Source organism: Polyodon spathula, chromosome 25 (genome assembly GCF_017654505.1).
Source record: "Polyodon spathula isolate WHYD16114869_AA chromosome 25, ASM1765450v1, whole genome shotgun sequence".
Taxonomy (NCBI): domain Eukaryota; kingdom Metazoa; phylum Chordata; class Actinopteri; order Acipenseriformes; family Polyodontidae; genus Polyodon; species Polyodon spathula.
In genome coordinates this window covers 17293552-17310788 of record NC_054558.1, presented here as the reverse complement: position 1 = coordinate 17310788, position 17237 = coordinate 17293552, and the positions used below count along the sequence as shown (strand labels likewise).

General features: G+C 42.5%; 1 protein-coding gene across 3 annotated transcripts; it reads left to right on the top strand.

Moving 5' to 3' along the window:
• The first annotated feature begins 225 nt into the window (after positions 1 to 225).
• LOC121300383 (acyl-CoA dehydrogenase family member 10-like) lies at positions 226 to 11908 on the top strand. Of its 3 annotated transcripts, none has more exons than XM_041228962.1 (21): positions 226 to 507; positions 856 to 1032; positions 1223 to 1371; positions 2157 to 2351; positions 2711 to 2869; positions 3211 to 3370; positions 3718 to 3859; positions 4393 to 4461; positions 4772 to 4953; positions 5396 to 5546; positions 6058 to 6203; positions 6664 to 6837; positions 7207 to 7625; positions 8159 to 8299; positions 8757 to 8894; positions 9584 to 9674; positions 9941 to 10099; positions 10452 to 10624; positions 10883 to 11026; positions 11115 to 11192; positions 11419 to 11908. In XM_041228962.1, exons 2-21 carry the CDS (start codon positions 870 to 872, stop codon positions 11551 to 11553), a joined length of 3168 nt encoding a protein of 1055 aa, XP_041084896.1. In that variant the 5' UTR covers positions 226 to 507; positions 856 to 869; the 3' UTR covers positions 11554 to 11908. The 3 variants fall into 3 exon arrangements, with proteins under 3 accessions (XP_041084896.1, XP_041084895.1, XP_041084894.1); XM_041228961.1 differs by having other exon boundaries at positions 226 to 547; XM_041228960.1 differs by having other exon boundaries at positions 226 to 1032.
• Positions 11909 to 17237: the final 5329 nt, after the last annotated feature.

Genomic DNA, 17237 nt, shown 5'->3' with positions numbered 1-17237 from the left:
TTACAATTAGCTCCCTTGCAAATCAAAATTAACATTTTACTGTATATTTAGTTTTTCAGATATAAAATGCACATTACATTGAGCGTGCCAGTCACGACACTGTATATTCACTTCCTGTGCATCAAGTATTAGGGTCCCACCTCTCACCCCTTAAAGTCACCCAGCATTGACAGAGTTACATTCTGTTGTATTCATGTATTTGTTTATTTAATTTACAACGGAATCCTTTAAAATCTGGCTGTTCACGCAAATTTGAAGCTAATCCGTAATTTGCAGTACTGTACCTTTCAGAAGAAGTTATTCCTCCGGTATCCCATAATGCTAAACTGACCGCCTGATCACCTCAAAGAATACTCTAACCTACCTAATAAATTGGAAGTGAGAGTTTGACAGTAGAATCAACAGCCACAGCGGTGGTGGTGGACTCTCAGATAAACCCGGGTCTTGTGTTGACAGCCTGATTAGTATAGCCAGCCTTTGTTGGTAACAGTTTTACGCTCTGATCCCGTGAGTTAAAACAAGAAGCTTGGATTGTTCTTTGCAAGAAGTGCGTGGAAAAGTTTTTAAACTAGTCAGATACGTAGTGAGCATTATTTAATTATTTTACTGCGTGCACAATTAAACAGCTGTATGCCTGTTCTCTTGTCATGTGGTTACGCGCCTGTCTCCTGACCTTGCTCAACATTTACTGAGAATAACTACCGTAATTGCATTTATTATTACACAGGAGAATACAAATGATCCGTTCGTAACATTAACACAGCTGCCATAATTAGTATTGCACGTATGTGCCAAACGCTACTCGTATGTACATTGTCACATCACACATATTGTGATTAATAAATGTTTTAACAGAAGGACACTCGGTGATGTGTGCTGCCAGGGTCTGCCTCGGTCCGGGCTTCCTTCTGGCCAGCAGGTCTGTGAAGCTGAGCCTTGCGCGGTGGAAGCACTCCGCCTCTCGACCTTACAAAGCTGTTATATTTGATATGGGAGGCGTTCTTCTTCCATCGCCTTATCAGAAGGCCACCGGTAAGTAGACAATGCGGAGAGGCGAAGCTATGTTTGCAAGATGCTGGATGACTCCGGGGCATGTACTGTAGATTCTGAACGAAACGCTTGTTTTAGCATGGTCCATAAGCAGTCCTAAACTGCCCCCACCCTTTAAACTATTCTTTGCTGTCAGCTGGTAAGGTTTGTGATAATGTGTTTTTGTTCCTAGAGTGGGAGGTGCAGCATTGCGTACCTGCAGGCACTATAGTCCAGGCCATCCGATCAGGTGGAGACAGCAATGCCTGGATGAGATACATGAGAGGAGAGCTGAGCGCTGCACAATTTACACACGCCTTCGGAAAGGAGTGTGCAGCTATAGTAAGAGCGCTTTCCTTATCTTGGCATTACATTTACTTGTAGTAAAGAGAAGATTGCCATCTGCTGTGTTTAATGTTAGCCCATTACAAAGCAGGGCTCGAGTCAAAGCTTCTAATCTCAAAGTTGCAAAAGCGAGTAATAAAGACCCACACATAAAGAGCAACTTCGTATGGGTTTGAAAGCTGTCTTTAATCTTCTAGTTGCTTTGGATCACTTTGTAAATCCTTGGCTGTTTCAGGCATCACATCCTGGTGATGTTTTAAAACTCAAACATGTCTCCTCTGTGAGTGCAGCTGGTAATTATGCCGAGTCTGATTATTTCTATTACATTTAAAAACATGTTTTGGATCTACGCAAAAGGTTTAAAGGATAAAAAAGCATTTCTTTGAGTCTGTGTTAAGGTATTTTAACCACAAGTTTTGAAGCTGCTCTACTGTACTAGTTGGCTGCTGTAGCCTTATTTAATGTAGGCTAGATCTGCCGAAATGTCCTTCAATTAGTGTTTAGTAGCCAGAAGTAATAGGAAGCGTGTTCCAGTGGCAGGTGATTAGATGCTGCTGACTCTTACTTAGGTTGATTTGGCATATGTTACGTATGTCTATGGCAGGTATATAGACCTGAAGAGCAGATCCTGGATTCAAGGGAAAGCATCTTAACACACAATTTTCCAAACATTTACAAAAACCCAGTAATAGCAATAGAAAGCACTCTGATTACTTTTAACATCATAAAAAGTCAAGACGACTCTATAATAGTGCTTGTCCTGTCTCTCACTCTCTATCCAGGCAGGCTGTCCTGTCCCAGTGAACTCCTTCCTGTCTGATCTGACCTCGGGCCCCATGGCTCAGCAGAACCCAGCCATGTCCGAGGCAATCCTCTGTATCCGAGCAGAGGGGCTGAAGACAGCTGTGCTGAGCAACAACTTCTACCTGCAGCATGGGCACAGCTACCTGCCCCTGGACAGGACCCAGTTCCATGTGGTAAGCAGGACTGGTGATGTGAGTTAATCCCATCCAAGTTCATACCTCATACACAAAGTGATTATATGATACACAAAAACATGTTTCATTTTGTATCCCCTAAACCCTGAACTATATGAACATAGGTCCAGAAAGATAACCTTAGCAGTGTCAGAAAGACAACTCCACTCAAAACTAACACACGTGCATGTTTCCAGCTTTTCTGTTTCACAGGCATATTTATTGAATCAACACTAACTCTGTGTGTTTAAGGTGTATTTTGCCAGGTTATTGGGGAACTCCTGAGGGATTACTGTCCTTTTTTTTGCCCAGTTCCTTTGCAATGCTGTTTTGACTGTACTCATGCTGTGCTTGTTCAGATTATAGAGTCGTGCCACGAAGGGCTTTGCAAGCCAGATGCCCGTATTTACAGGCTGTGTGTTGACCGCCTCGGGGTCCTCCCAGAAGAATCGGTCTTCCTGGACGATGTTGGTCAGAATGTGAAGGCAGCGGCTCAGCTGGGCTTCCGCACAATCAAGGTGAGTGAGTGACTCCCGTCACAGCAGTACAGAATAAATACACAGCTGCAGGCCCTTTGTGTTTAGATTGACTTTTTGTATTGAAATATCAATGCTCTTTATTAAATGCCAGAACAAACTCATGTGTTTGAGTTACTATATTACTACTTTTTTAAACTGATTTTTAAGTGTTTAAAGAAAGTGCTGGACTTTTTTCTTAAAACATAACATTTTTTCATATCTCTAACTCTGTATTTAAACCTGTAGCTGGCAGGCACAAAATGTCCCAATTTCCCAATATGCTGAGACTCTTCAGTGTTGCTGTGTGACTATAAGAGGTGATATGGTGTTTGCTGTTTCAGGTTGAAGACCCAGCAGTGGCAGTGCAGGAGCTGGAGGGCTTGCTGGGGTTCCCTCTGCGAGGGTTTGTCCCCGGCACTCGGGCTGTCAGAAAAGGGATGGACATCCCTGTAGATCCCCTCAGACAATACCTGCAGAGTGTCGTGCCTCTCTCCTCAGCAGGTACACGCCACTCCTGCACTTCCACATCCATTACCCTTCAGGTAGATGAAGTAATACTTGATATTACATCTGCACAGAGGTTAGACAAATAAATCCAAACTGCAAAATAGTAGCAGCAGTAGACCACGGGCAAGAAGCAGGGTACAGTAACACTGGTGCAAATGGATATGACAACACCCCCAATAATGCAAACCATACCACCTGTACAGTACTATCCTATTTCCCTTGGTCTACTGAGGCTACCTGCTTTCTTTTATTGCTGTGTGACACATGTTGTGTCAAGCTAGTCAAGTCAAGTGAACAGTATTTGGATGCGAGTTGGATAACCGTATATGTATGTCTTTCAGAGCCTCTGACTCTGCGGCAGTTTAGTCATGGCCAGTCCAACCCCACTTACCTCCTCAACACTGGGGGGCGCCATCTCGTCCTGAGGAAGAAACCACCAGGTGCACTGCTGCCCTCCGCACATGCTATCGAGAGGGAGTTCAGGTGGGCTTTTATTCTTTCTTTCTTTCCTTGCAACACATATACGGTATATGCTTTTGAGACAGACTTGCTGTCTTTATTTTGTATTTTACTGTATGTTTTTCAACCCAATTTGATTTGCCTCGTTCAAGCTACTGAACTCTGGAGGAAGGGTCCAGCTTGACCAGTAAGGGTTGCTGAAGTGCAATGAGGTGAACTGGATTGCTTGTCTGGACGATTTACCCTACGTATTTTGCAGGCCCCCAGCGACACTCGTCAACTCTACCTGATCAGGGTTCAAACCAGGGAGCTCCTGACCACATGACTCGCTCTTCACTCCAGTACTGTAGTGCATTTACTGGAAACCTTGAGCCTCACTTTCAGAATGTATATTTTTTGTGGCAGAAGCTCTCAAATTCCTGCCAGTCAGCGAATATCAGATGTAGACTAACAGAATGTATTTCCCATTCCAATTGCCAATATTCAAACTGAAAATGTAATCCGTTGACAGTTATTAGTAGAAGGAGTCTATTTGCTGTGTTTTGTGCTCTGTGCAGAGTGATGAAGGCTCTGGGGGATGCTGGAGTTCCTGTCCCAAAGGTGCTTGCTCTTTGTGAAGATCCCAGGTATGTCACACAGTGCTGTGTCCGATGGGGAATGTATCAGCTGTATGTAAGAGGTATGAACTGCAGTGCTTCTTCGCTAAGACATCCTTTATTGAAACCAACATGTTCTGATTGCTCTCAGTCCCTTTCAATTTGGAGACTGAAGAGCTCTCTTCGTTGGAACCAGCTCCCTGTTAAGACCGTACTGTTTTGTGTTCACAGTCATTACTTTTGGTCAAAGTAGTTCTTATTGTTTTTCCTTTTGATCAAGAAAATGGCCCTGCCCTGTGGAAGGCCTTGCTAAACGAGCCCCTTTGTGCTTGTTCTCCAGTGTCATTGGCACATCCTTCTTCCTGATGGAGTACTGTCCAGGGAGGATATTCAAGGACCCGTCTCTGCCGGGGCTGGGCCCAGACGAGAGGAGAGAGGTTTACCAGGCCATGAACCGCGTCCTGTGTCAGATTCACAGCGCTGATATCAGTGCACTTGGGCTGCAGGATTATGGGAAATCTGGTGAGGGTGATGCAGGGAGCCACAGCACACCCAGAGAGCTAGTAACACACATACCGGAAATGAAACAGAGCTGTCTCCTTCTAACCAGGGTGTCAGTCGAAGTACAGAGTCTGTAAAAACCTGCTTTGTGATGTGAAGATGTAAAGTTGTTATGACCTGCAGCAGTAATTGCCGAATTCATATGGACCAGTTGTTGCAGTCCATTCCTGTACATAAGTTTAAACACTCAATCATAAATTCTGAAATACATACTAAGAAAAAATGGTCTATTTTGTCAAAACATTAGACTTGATTACCCACAAGCGTAGAAACTAATAAATGGTGTGTCTGATTGTGTCTTACTAATACCTGGAATGGCTCATACTGCTATACAATGGGAGTATTTGTGCTCGGCTTGCATCGGCACAGTACAGTCTGCTGCTTGACCTTTCTGTTCTGCCAGGTAACTACACTGAGCGGCAGGTGCGGATCTGGACCAAGCAGTACCGAGCCAGCGAGACGCAGCGCATCCCAGCAATGGAGAAAGTGCTGGAGTGGCTCCCACAGCACCTCCCCAAGCACGAGAGGACCACCGTGGTGCACGGAGACTTCAGGTAACAAGCTGTCCAGGGCATGCTCCTTTTAACATCATTCCTTCAGCGATTCTTACCACAGCCACCATCCAAATATAGAACTGTTCTGAATGGTACTGTAGATGTCAAGCATAACTAGGATAATGTAGTGACAACATTCTAAATACTTTCTAAAACAACATTTCAAGTCCACTTTAACGAGATGAAGGTTTGGGAATACTGTATATTTAAAAAAAGAGGTTTGTTAAAAAACCATACACAGTGAGAAGTCACTGATGATGAAGTTCAAAAGCACTTTATAATCAGCAATGCCCCAAGTAGATCTGTTTTTTTAATGGACAGCACAATAGTTCATTTTGCAGTGTCTTAGCTTTGATTAAATAGCTGCTTGTGAGTCTGTCTTGGCGTAGAGGTAATGTGGGCTTGCGTCATCTTTATATACCATTTACTGGTGTAACACCCAACTGTCCTGCAGCTTTATCCTGCTAGGTAGTTTAAGGAGCTCATTGTAATCCCTCCCCGTTTTCCTCAGGCTGGATAACCTGATTTTCCACCCAGAGAAGCTGGAGGTGCTGGCAGTACTGGATTGGGAGCTATCCACACTGGGGGACCCCATTTCCGACCTGGCTTACAGCTGCCTGGCCCATTACTTGCACCCCGATTTCCCAGTTCTCAAAGGTAAACAAACTTGCTCTGTTTCTTTCTGTTTCCACACCTGGTTTGAAAGAGTACAAATCGCTGTGACAGATTAGCCACGTTTGGAATAAAATATGGGATTATATTCATGATTTTCCTATTATGAAATGTGCCCAGCAGTCTTATATTCTAAGCTGTTAATTTGTGGTTTTGTAACACTGATTTTATCTGCAGCTGTGCAGAGTGAGCTGCAGTATATGGTCTAAATCAGTCACGGAGGTCATTGCTCCAAGTAAAGAAAGTGACCTTGATGGACTGTGGGAAACTTCCATTTGCTGCTTAGGTCTCAAATGTGTAGTTTTGATTTTTATTTGAAATCTTGATATTTGATACTACACTAGGTCAAATGAAGTTCCTAATCCGTTTCACCTCTGCAGTGTCTTCTGGGTCATAGCGGTTCTGGTGCTGACATCGTTGTAACAAATCTGCTTCTCTCCTGGAGGTCTCAGCGGATGTAACCTGACGGAGCTGGGCATCCCCACAGCAGAGGAGTATTGCACCCTGTACAGCAGCAGCATGGGGATGGAGCCCATCGACAACTGGAATTACTACATGGCCTTCTCCTTCTTCAGAGTCACAGCCATCCTGCAGGGAGTCTACAAGCGCTCACTGAGAGGTGGGGCTTCTACAGGAAACGATAACTACAAGTACCAAAATTTTGCTTGGTCTGTATGTATTAGGTGTAACGCTTTTAACACTGCAGAACTATATACAGGTATGAAAGAACACTCCACTCAAAATAGCAAACCAGTCAACTATACACCTATACTAATATGCATATGTATTAGCTTTTATTTGACAGTATAATAAACTATTTAATTAGGTATGCTCTAGGGTGCTTTTAATACTTGCTTAAAGAGACAATACACAATTGTAGGTTTTATCAGATTAGCACTAATGGTGGATATGCAATAAGTAAGGCAGTACACGCTTAGAGCTGATCTGGATCTGTGAAGCAGGAAAAAATCAGTTCCTGTTGCTGTAGGGCAGGCGAGTTCTGCCAGCGCAGAGGTTACTGGGAAGCTGGCAGAGCGGATGGCAGAGCTGGCGTGGGATTTCGCAGTCAAGGAGGGATTCCGGGTCTTCAAATCCATTCCCATGGGCAAACCCGGGGCTGGACCTACCAGGGGCTACAGAGCCTGGTCTGGGCAGCAGCGGCCGCAGAGATTGACCGCCACCCCTGCACACTGCGCTGCTGACCTGTCCACCAGCAGCATAACCTCCCATCCCGCAAAGGGTCACCTGGTCATCTCCCCTGACGGCCTGCGGCCCCCTGTCCAGGAGCTATACCGACACCTGCAGGAGTTCATGAAGAAGCACATCTACCCCCTTGAGCAGCAACTTCGAGACCACCAGGTATCTGAGGACAGGTGGAGCCCACACCCTGCCATGGAGCAATTGAAGGTACCTTGCCTCTGATAGTGACCCTGCTCTGTGTGTGCAGATATAGAGCCTGATTAGCTCTTCCAACAACTCTAGAGATCTAGGAGTAGTAACTCAACACAGCAGGCCCCTGTCTTGGGGGTGCCCATATATACAATTTCCACATAAGACACGGAAAATATTAAAATGAATCATAATAGGGTTGTCTTTTTGCAAAGCAACTTGGTCTTGAGGGTTTAAAAAAACAAGAACGTATTTTAAAAGTTAATTTTATTAGTTTGTACATTTTTTTTCCAGGACATCTGTTCAGACAGAGGCAGTTAGAATTCTCCAGACAGGTAACAACTTATATAGAGAAAAACGATAATCAGGAATCAGCGGAACACAGAACCACTCAGAATAATCCCTAGCATCCTAAAAGAGAAAATAATAATAATCTGAAGCCACTTCCCCTTCGAAATGAAACCTGAAAAACCATAACCTCTGATTGCGTTGAGAACCTTGCAGGTTGTGCTAGGGTTCAGTATCTCTGTACTGTGTGTGTGTGTCTGCAGAAGAAGGCAAAGTCTGCAGGTCTGTGGAACCTCTTCATCCCTCTGGAGGTGGATCCGGAGGGGAGACTGGGACCCGGGCTGACCAACCTGGAATACGCACACCTGTGTGAGACTATGGGCCGCTCGCTGTACGCTCCGGAGGTCAGATTCACCGCACCTGCATGCCTGCTACAGAAATATAGACAAACTCTAGAATTCTAGAATCCAGATTCTAGAAACCTGCTTATCCAATTGTGATAAAACTTGGTAAGGACTTTCCTTACCACATGTTATTGAGACTATCAAAATCTGACAATATATCTGTCCAACTGTATGTATGTCACGCCAGTGTACCGGTGTCTGGAGAAGCACTTTTTCCAGGGATGGAAAGAAGACTCCCACTGCATAACAGTTTGATCCATTCCTGGTTTTACTGTGAGTTTAATAAGACACACCTGAGATTTTTACCTATGCACTGTGGCTAATCAAGCTTGTAGTAAAATCTGGAATGGGTGAAACTGCTCTGCAATGAGTCTTATTTTCATCTCTGCATTCAGTTGTGATGAATTGAACACAAGCTGTTGAGCCTTTGTGTTAATGTTGTAATGGGGGTTTGCAGGTGTTTAACTGCTCCGCCCCTGACACTGGGAATATGGAGGTGCTGATTCGCTACGGGACTGACCAGCAGAGGGAGCAGTGGCTCAGGCCACTGTTAGAGGGAGAAATACGGTCCTGCTTCGCCATGACTGAGCCACAGGTAAGTCCGACCCAACACAGTGTAGGCAATATGGAGCCCAATATCGCAAGACTCAAACTGACATTTTAGTTTATTTTACATTCCATTACTGTTTTACGGGGTTTGCTGCTATTCTGCTTGGTTCTGGGTTCCCCAATATTTACTTAGTATATTTTTTCTCTAAATAGGAATTAATTTGAAATCTTGATATTTGATAGAATTAATGTTCTTTCTCATTCCATGCAAATTGTTTGACAATATGACCTTGGGATGGGGCTGGCACAGCTGAAAGGTCACATTATCACATGATTGGAGTGAGGAAGGCTCTTCAGTCCTGGCACTTGATTCTCCAGACAAACTCAAGGCCAGATAAAAGCAAATTTTAGAGAAAAATGATAATAATGTATTATTGAAACTCTGAACAACTCTGAATGATTCCAGGCACTAGCAAGGGAGGTGGAAGAAAAAACTAAACTATTAAAAAGCCATTTAAAAACAGATTTCAAGATGAGAAAGTGTTTAGCAGTATTGTTATAAGCCAAAGCTGTTTTATTTCTTTTGAAGACCAACTTAAACAATTGTATTTTTCTGTTTTTTAAATGAAAAACACTATTTCAGAAATGTTTAAGCTAGGGTAACACTGTAGCCCAGGAGTGGCGTTGGTCAGGGTCTGTGAACCAGCTTTACTCTGTGTGTTTCTTCAATCTCAGGTGGCCTCTTCAGACGCCACAAACATTGAAGCCTCAATCACAGAAGACGGAGACTCTTACATTCTGAACGGTCATAAATGGTGGACGTCAGGTTGGGAACTTCCAGTTCTGTTTTTCAGTCCTCTAGTAATACACAATGTTACTTCTCCTTAGAGAGAAAAATGAAATGTAATATGTAACTAGACAGTATCGCTGGGACTAAATGATAAAAAGTGACACCAGGTTTTCAGGTAGCGCAATTGTAACTGTGTTTGGAACCATGGTCTGGTTTCTAAGGCTAGTTTAAGAAGAATATGCTGTGTTTGTATATTGCCGGGTCTTATCTAAATCAGGATTTGTTTACCTTTTGTCCCCCAGGTGCCCTGGACCCTCGTTGTAAGCTCTGTGTGTTTATGGGCAAAACAGACCCGAGTGCTCCCAGACACCAGCAGCAGTCTATGGTCCTGGTTCCCATGGAAACGGCGGGGGTGAAAGTCCTGAGGCCTCTCTCTGTCTATGGCATAGAGGATGCTCCAGGTGGGTAACCCCTGGCACACGCACCACATGCTTTATAACTCCATGTAGATTATTCAGTCACTCCCAGTGGACAGTTTAGCTGGCATACTGAAACTGGAATTTGCTCTAACCTTGGAAAGGTTTTGTTTTAATCCCCACAGTGGGTGTACAGGGTGCCTTTTGAAATGCAACGTGGGGGGGGGGGGGGGGGGGCTTTTAAGGGATCAGAGGATCAGACCAAAGCTGTCCCTGTAAAAATATAGCTTTCTGCTCCTTTATTGTCACCTTGACGAGGATTGTAAGTCGAAGCGTGTATCCCTGACCGGGCTCATATCTCACTGCCACACCTGGTTTTCCTGTCTTGTTTTGGCAGGCGGTCACGGGGAGCTGGTGTTTGACAGGGTGCGTGTCCCCCGAGAGAACCTGCTGCTGGGGCCCGGTCGAGGGTTCGAGATTGCACAGGGCAGGCTGGGGCCGGGCAGGATCCACCACTGCATGAGGCTGATCGGACACTCGGAGCGATCCCTGGAGCTCATGAAGGAGAGGGTGAGGACCAAAGGAGCGGAGCATTCTTAGCATACTAACTGAACGTTTAGAAGAAACTGAATCAATTTAGCCAAGAACAAGGTTAAGAAAATGTTTTACCTGGGTATTTTCTGGGACAGGTTTGGGTACTATTACAGCAGGCTGGTATTCTTGTGCTATCATAACCCCGAGGTACAGTCCAGTGTGTAGTGTGACTGCTGCACTGCTTTGAAGGTTATTGGTAAACGGTTGCTACTACAAGACTTTTTCTGCCTGCAGGTGAAGTCGAGAGTGGCGTTTGGGAAGCCTCTGGCGGAGCAGGGAACGATCCTGGCTGACATTGCTGAGTCCCGCATGGAGATCGAGCAGGCCCGTCTCCTGGTGCTCAAGGCAGCTCACCTCATGGACACAGTAGGGAACAAGGTACCTGACACATGGGCGCTCTGTTTTTCAGGAAGATGGTCTTCAGTAGAGCATGTGTTTAACACTGTCCTTGCGTGTCTGTGTGCAGGTGGCTGCTCCAGAGATCTCAATGATTAAAGCAGTGACCCCAAGCATGGCTCTAAGGGTCATCGACCGTGCCATCCAGGTAAATTCATTACGCTAAAGAGGTGTTCTGTATAAGCGAGTATGTGGCCAAATTCAGAATCAGTTAGGCCAAAACTGATCAAACTTCTAAGATACATTTTTTTATGCTAATAATTTTTTGAAGATAAATATTTTTTGGTCGAGTGACACTGGACAGTATATACACCAGACCAGACTAAGATCAGTTCAGCTCTGCACATCCCAATGCTTCCCTCTTTGTGTTCCAGTCTTTCGGGGCAGCTGGGCTCAGCAATGACTACCCCCTGGCGCTGTTCTACAGCTGGGCACGGGCACTGAGGCTGGCAGACGGACCGGACGAGGTGCACCGGGCTGCTGTGGGCAAAATGGAGCTGAAACGCTGAACTTTTTAATTATCTTTACTATTATTCATCTAGATCTCCAATCATTTGACCCCTATTTTTCTACCTAATTTGAATGTGGACTCACCGCTGTAAACCTCTCACCGATGAGGAAGATCAACGGGCATCTCTATCCCTGTCTCTCTTCATTCAGAAGACATAAAGAATGAATTGCACCAAACTACTGAACTCTGGAGACAGGACCTTTCTCATTAGACTTTAAGGAATTGATGACTTTAAAGTGTCCTCAGTACTTCTAATGAGGTCTGTTTGGAGCAGCCAGTTTATAAGAACATAAGAACATAAGAAAGTTTACAAACGAGAGGAGGCCATTCGGCCCATCTTGCTCGTTTGGTTGTTAGTAGCTTATTGATCCCAAAATCTCATCAAGCAGCTTCTTGAAGGATCCCAGGGTGTCAGCTTCAACAACATTACTGGGGAGTTGATTCCAGACCCTCACAATTCTCTGTGTAAAAAAGTGCCTCCTATTTTCTGTTCTGAATGCCCCTTTGTCTAAACTCCATTTGTGACCCCTGGTCCTTGTTTCTTTTTTCAGGCTGAAAAAGTCCCTTGGGTCGACACTGTTAATACCTTTTAGAATTTTGAATGCTTGAATTAGGTTGCCACGTAGTCGTCTTTGTTCAAGATTGAACAGATTCAATTATTTTAGCCTGTCTGCATATAACATGCCTTTTAAGCCCGGAATAATTCTGGTCGCTCTTCTTTGCACTCTTTCTAGAGCATCAATATCTTTTTTATAGCTTGGTGACCAGAACTGCGCTCAATATTCAAGATGAGGTCTTACTAGTGCATTGTACAGTTTTAACATTACTTCCCTTGATTTAAATTGAACACTTTTCACAATGTATCCGAGCATCTTGTTAGCCTTTTTTATAGCTTCCCCACATTGTCTAGATGAAGACATTTCTGAGTCAACAAAAACTCCTAGGTCTTTTTCATAGATTCCTTCTCCAATTTCAGTATCTCCCATATGATATTTATAATGTACATTTTTATTTCCTGCGTGCAGTACCTTACACTTTTCTCTATTAAATGTCATTTGCCATGTGTCTGCCCAGTTCTGAATCTTGTCTAGATCATTTTGAATGACCTTTGCTGCTGCAACAGTGTTTGCCACTTCCCCTACTTTTGTGTCGTCTGCAAATTTAACAAGTTTGCTTACTATACCAGAATCTAAATCATTAATGTAGATTAGGAATAGCAGAGGACCTAATACTGATCCCTGTGGTACACCGCTGGTTACCACACTCCATTCTGAGGTTTTTCCTCTAATCAGTACTTTCTGTTTCCTACATGTTAACCACTCCCTAATCCATGTACATGTGTTTCCTTGAATCCCAACTGCGTTCAGTTTGAGAATTAATCTTTTGTGCGGGACTTTGTCAAAAGCTTTCTGGAAATCTAAATAAACCATGTCATATGCTTTGCAATTATCCATTATCGATGTTGCATCCTCAAAAAAATCAAGCAGGTTAGTTAGACACGATCTCCCTTTCCTAAAACCATGTTGACTGTCTCCCAGGACCCTGTTACCATATAGGTAATTTTCCATTTTGGATCTTATTATAGTTTCCATAAGTTTGCATATAATAGAAGTTAGGCTTACTGGTCTGTAGTTACCTGGTTCAGTTTTGTTTCCCTTTTTGTGGATCGGTATTACGTTTGCAATTTTCCAGTCTGTTGGTTAGCGGTTTGTAAATTACTTCTTTCATTTCTTTGAGTACTACTGGTAGGATCTCATCCGGCCCAGGTGATTTGTTTATTTTAAGAGCTCCTAGTCCCTTTAACACTTCTGCCTCAGTTATGCTAAAGTTATTTAAAACTGGATAGGAACTGGATGACATGTGGGGCATGTTGTCAGTATCTTCCTTTGTAAAAACTTGTGAAAAGTAATCATTTAATATATTTGCTATTTTTTTTTCTTCATCTACGATTTTGCCATTTGTATCTCTTAAACATTTAATCTCCTCTTTGAATGTTCGCTTGCTGTTGTAATATTGGAAAAACATTTTGGAATTGGTTTTAGCTCCCTTAGCAATGTTCATTTCTATTTCTCTCTTGGCCTTTCTAACTTCCTTTTTGACTTGCGTTTGCAGTTCTGTGTACTCTTTCTGCGTACTTTCTTTTTGGTCCTTTTTTAATGCTCTGTAAAGTGCCTTTTTTCGCTGAATATTTTTTTTAATTGATCTATTAAACCATTTTGGCAATTTAGTTTTACATTTAGATTTGTCTACTTTAGGGATATAATTGTTTTGCGCCTCTGGTACTACATTTTTGAAGAACAACCATCCTTCTTCTGTGGGTGTTTTCTCTATTTTACTCTAATCTACTTCTGTTAGTCTCTGTTTCATACCTTCATAGTTTGCTTTTCTAAAATTGTAAACCTTAGCTTTAGTCATTACTTTTGGGGATTTAAAAAACACTTCAAATGAGACCATGTTGTGGTCTGAGTTTGCCAGTGGTTCTCTGACCTCTGTTTTAGTTATTCTATCTTCGTTATTTGAAAAGACTAAATCAAGGCATGCCTCCCCTCTAGTCGGTGCCTTGACAAATTGTGTTAGGAAGCAGTCATTTGTCATTTCCACCATTTCTATTTCATCCTTCGTGCTACCCACCGGGTTTTCCCATTTTATTTGGGGGAAGTTGAAATCCCCCATTAGTATGGCTTCTCCTTTGCTACACGCATTTCTAATGTCATTGTATAACAGATTATTGTGCTCACCGTCTGAATCTGGCGGTCTATAGCATGCTCCTATTATTATGCCTTTTGAATTTTTGTCCGTTATTCTGACCCATATTGATTCGGTTTTATTTTCTTTGTCCAGGTTTAACACCTGGGCTTCAAGACTGTTTCTTATGTATAGCGCTACCCCTCCTCCTCTTCTGTCCTGCCTGTCTTTCCTATACAGTGTATACCCACAAATATTATATTCGTCCCCATCACTCTCAGACAACCACGTTTCTGTAACACCTATCACATCATAGTTACCTGTTAGTGCAGTAGCTTCAAGTTCTAGAATTTTGTTTCTGATACTTCTAGCATTTAGATAAATACATTTAATGGTTGTCTTACCTGCGTTGTTGTTCTTGTTTTGATGCGGTCTGCCTTCTGTTTTTTTTTTTGATTTCTCCCCCCTTCCTTTCTAGTTTAAATGCTTCTGAACCTGCTCGAGGATCTTTTTTCAGAGTAGATTGGTTCCCTTGTTATTTAAATGCAGTCCATCCCGTCTATACAGATAGTCCTCGTTGTAGAATGTGCTCCAATGATCAAGATAGGTGAAGCCTTCCTGTGTGCACCACGTCTTCAGCCGTGCGTTTTGATTAATTATTTCCAGCTGTCCATATGGTCCTTTGCAAGGTGCCGGTAGTATACCAGAAAATACCACAGTTTTGGTTTTTTCTTTTAATTTCCTTCCTAGCTCTCTGAATTTGTTTTGCAGGGATTTTGGTCTGTCTCTTCCAATGTTGTTTGTACCGATGTGGACGACTACTACCGGGTCGTCTCCTGTTCGTTCTAGGAGCCTGTCCACATTCTCAGTGATGTGCTTGACCGAGGCTCCCGGAAGGCAGCACGCTGTTGTAGTAAGGGGGTCCAAACTGCGAATTGAACTTGCTGTGTTTCTCAATATGGAGTCACCAACAATCATGACCTCCCTTCTTTTTGCTGTCTGGTCACCACTGTCAATGGGATCCTGGATGTTGTTCCTTTCATTCTCTTGTTGTTGGTTCTGCTCATCAAAATTCTGAAGTGACTAAAATCTGTTGGTGGTTGTGTTTGACGAAGTTTCTTTTTTTCCCTGCTTCTGCCTACCTGAACCCAGCTGTTCTGACCTTCTATCTCCCTGGTGGCTTTCAGTCTGTTAGGGGTGATGCAGACTTCCATGAATTGTGGGTGTGCCAGTTCCTCAAGACCCTGTTGCTGTCTCACTTCTTCCAGCTCCATTTCTAGCATACTTACTAGTTTATGCACATCCTCGATCGTGCGGCACTTTACGCACACTTGGTTTAGCTCCGCTGGGTTTTCTCGGATTTCCCACATCAAGCAGGTGTCACAGATTACTGGCTTGAAGACCATGTTGAGGGTTTAATTTTTAAAGTTTAGTTTCTTCTGAAGCTGTCAACCTGCTTTCAGCCTGCTTCTAAGTTGGTGTAATTGAGATCCTTTGTCATGCACTATATTTTGGTGAATTTTGTGAATTTTGTGCCATGTATGATGCCTTTTTATAATGTTTTAATAGTACAGAAACACATGTAAATGATTCTCTAATTCCCTCAGGTTTATTACAGGGATTGCTATGTGGTTATAATATACTGTACTTAAAATGTTGGCAAAGTAAAGGGTTAATGGGATATCGGTAAGATGATATTATTATCAGTGTGAAAGTCTCAAAACATTAGACTACAAGTGAGTCTGCCCAATAGCAAATAATGCAAGAAATAATGCAAGCAGTAATAATTACATAAATGAGCAGTTTGTGGCATGGCCCATGTAAAAGTTCCCCATAGTAAAAGCATAGCGTGTAATAAAACATTGTGCAATCATGATAAAGCATAGGTACTGGAAGCATTGTAAAGCCAGCAATGTTTGTTAAAGCGTATTAAAAAACATAGCAAACCAAGGTGAACTAGGGTATGTGCATAGTGTAACTATGTAAAAACTGCAAAGATACTGTAATAGCATGGCAAACGTTTATAAGGGGACTGTACTGGTTACAGTATACCACTCGCAGTCAATCTGCTTCTAATCTGCACACACCTGCAGATTAGATCCAGGTACAGAATATTATTATTATTGGTTTGCCTTCAAGAAGTGAACAGGGAGAGTTACTGATTAACAGAATCGTGTGTACAAAGGCCCTGCTGATTGTGTTTGTGTGAATGACTCTGCATTTATATTGAATCGCTCTTTATATGATGGTGACAGATGTCACTGGTGGAACGCTAGCAAATCATATTTTATTGTAAACCATTTTTTAAATTTTTTTTAAAATTTTTTTTTAATTTCCTCCAGGTGTCTTTTTATAAAGCAGGTGTTTGCTTTAGGGGGGAAAAAAAAACCAACAACTTTGAAATGGTGCCTTGTTATCGTGTAATCAGTTTTGTCTGTGAGCACTCTGAAAATGTAGTGTCCAAAATATCTAGTGTTTCTGCTACAACCAAAAATGTGTTTGTTTGATTGAAAGTGTTTTGTTATTTAGCAGCTCATTCAATTCCATCACTAAATTCATCGGAGAGCTAAAATGTCTGCTTTTACAGTAAACATTTAAAATGGTTTCTAAAGATCTTCTAAATACAGTGCTGAATTGCAAATATGTTAAATATATTGGGTTTTCACAGCAGTAGTTTTTCTTTCTGCTGTTGTTGTTATTATTATTATTATTATTATTATTATTATTATTATTATTATTATTACAGCACTATGGGATGTCTGACAAGAAAGTAAATGAGTTATGCTGCATTCTGTATGACGTGATTTTCATATGTTTTTAACAAATAAAAAGGTATTATGTACCTGATATAAATACTCATTAACATTATATTCCAGTACAAGGGGGGTGACTAGGTAATGTTACACTGTCTGAGAAATGAATTCCCATCACTCTTCAGCGTTTGTTTTCACAATTGCCTCCTTGTAAAACCAGCCTATGGATATAAAGGTCACACTG

What these genes read in the sequence shown, in the direction of transcription:
- LOC121300383 (XM_041228962.1), top strand. Translation starts at nt 870, where the DNA reads ATGTGTGCTGCCAGGGTCTGCCTCGGTCCGGGCTTCCTTCTGGCCAGC. An exon ending in TGGGCTTCCGCACAATCAAG is followed by an intron (nt 2,870 to 3,210) that starts GTGAGTGAGTGA and finishes TTGCTGTTTCAG; the next exon opens with GTTGAAGACCCAGCAGTGGC. An exon ending in TCGCCATGACTGAGCCACAG is followed by an intron (nt 8,895 to 9,583) that starts GTAAGTCCGACC and finishes CTTCAATCTCAG; the next exon opens with GTGGCCTCTTCAGACGCCAC.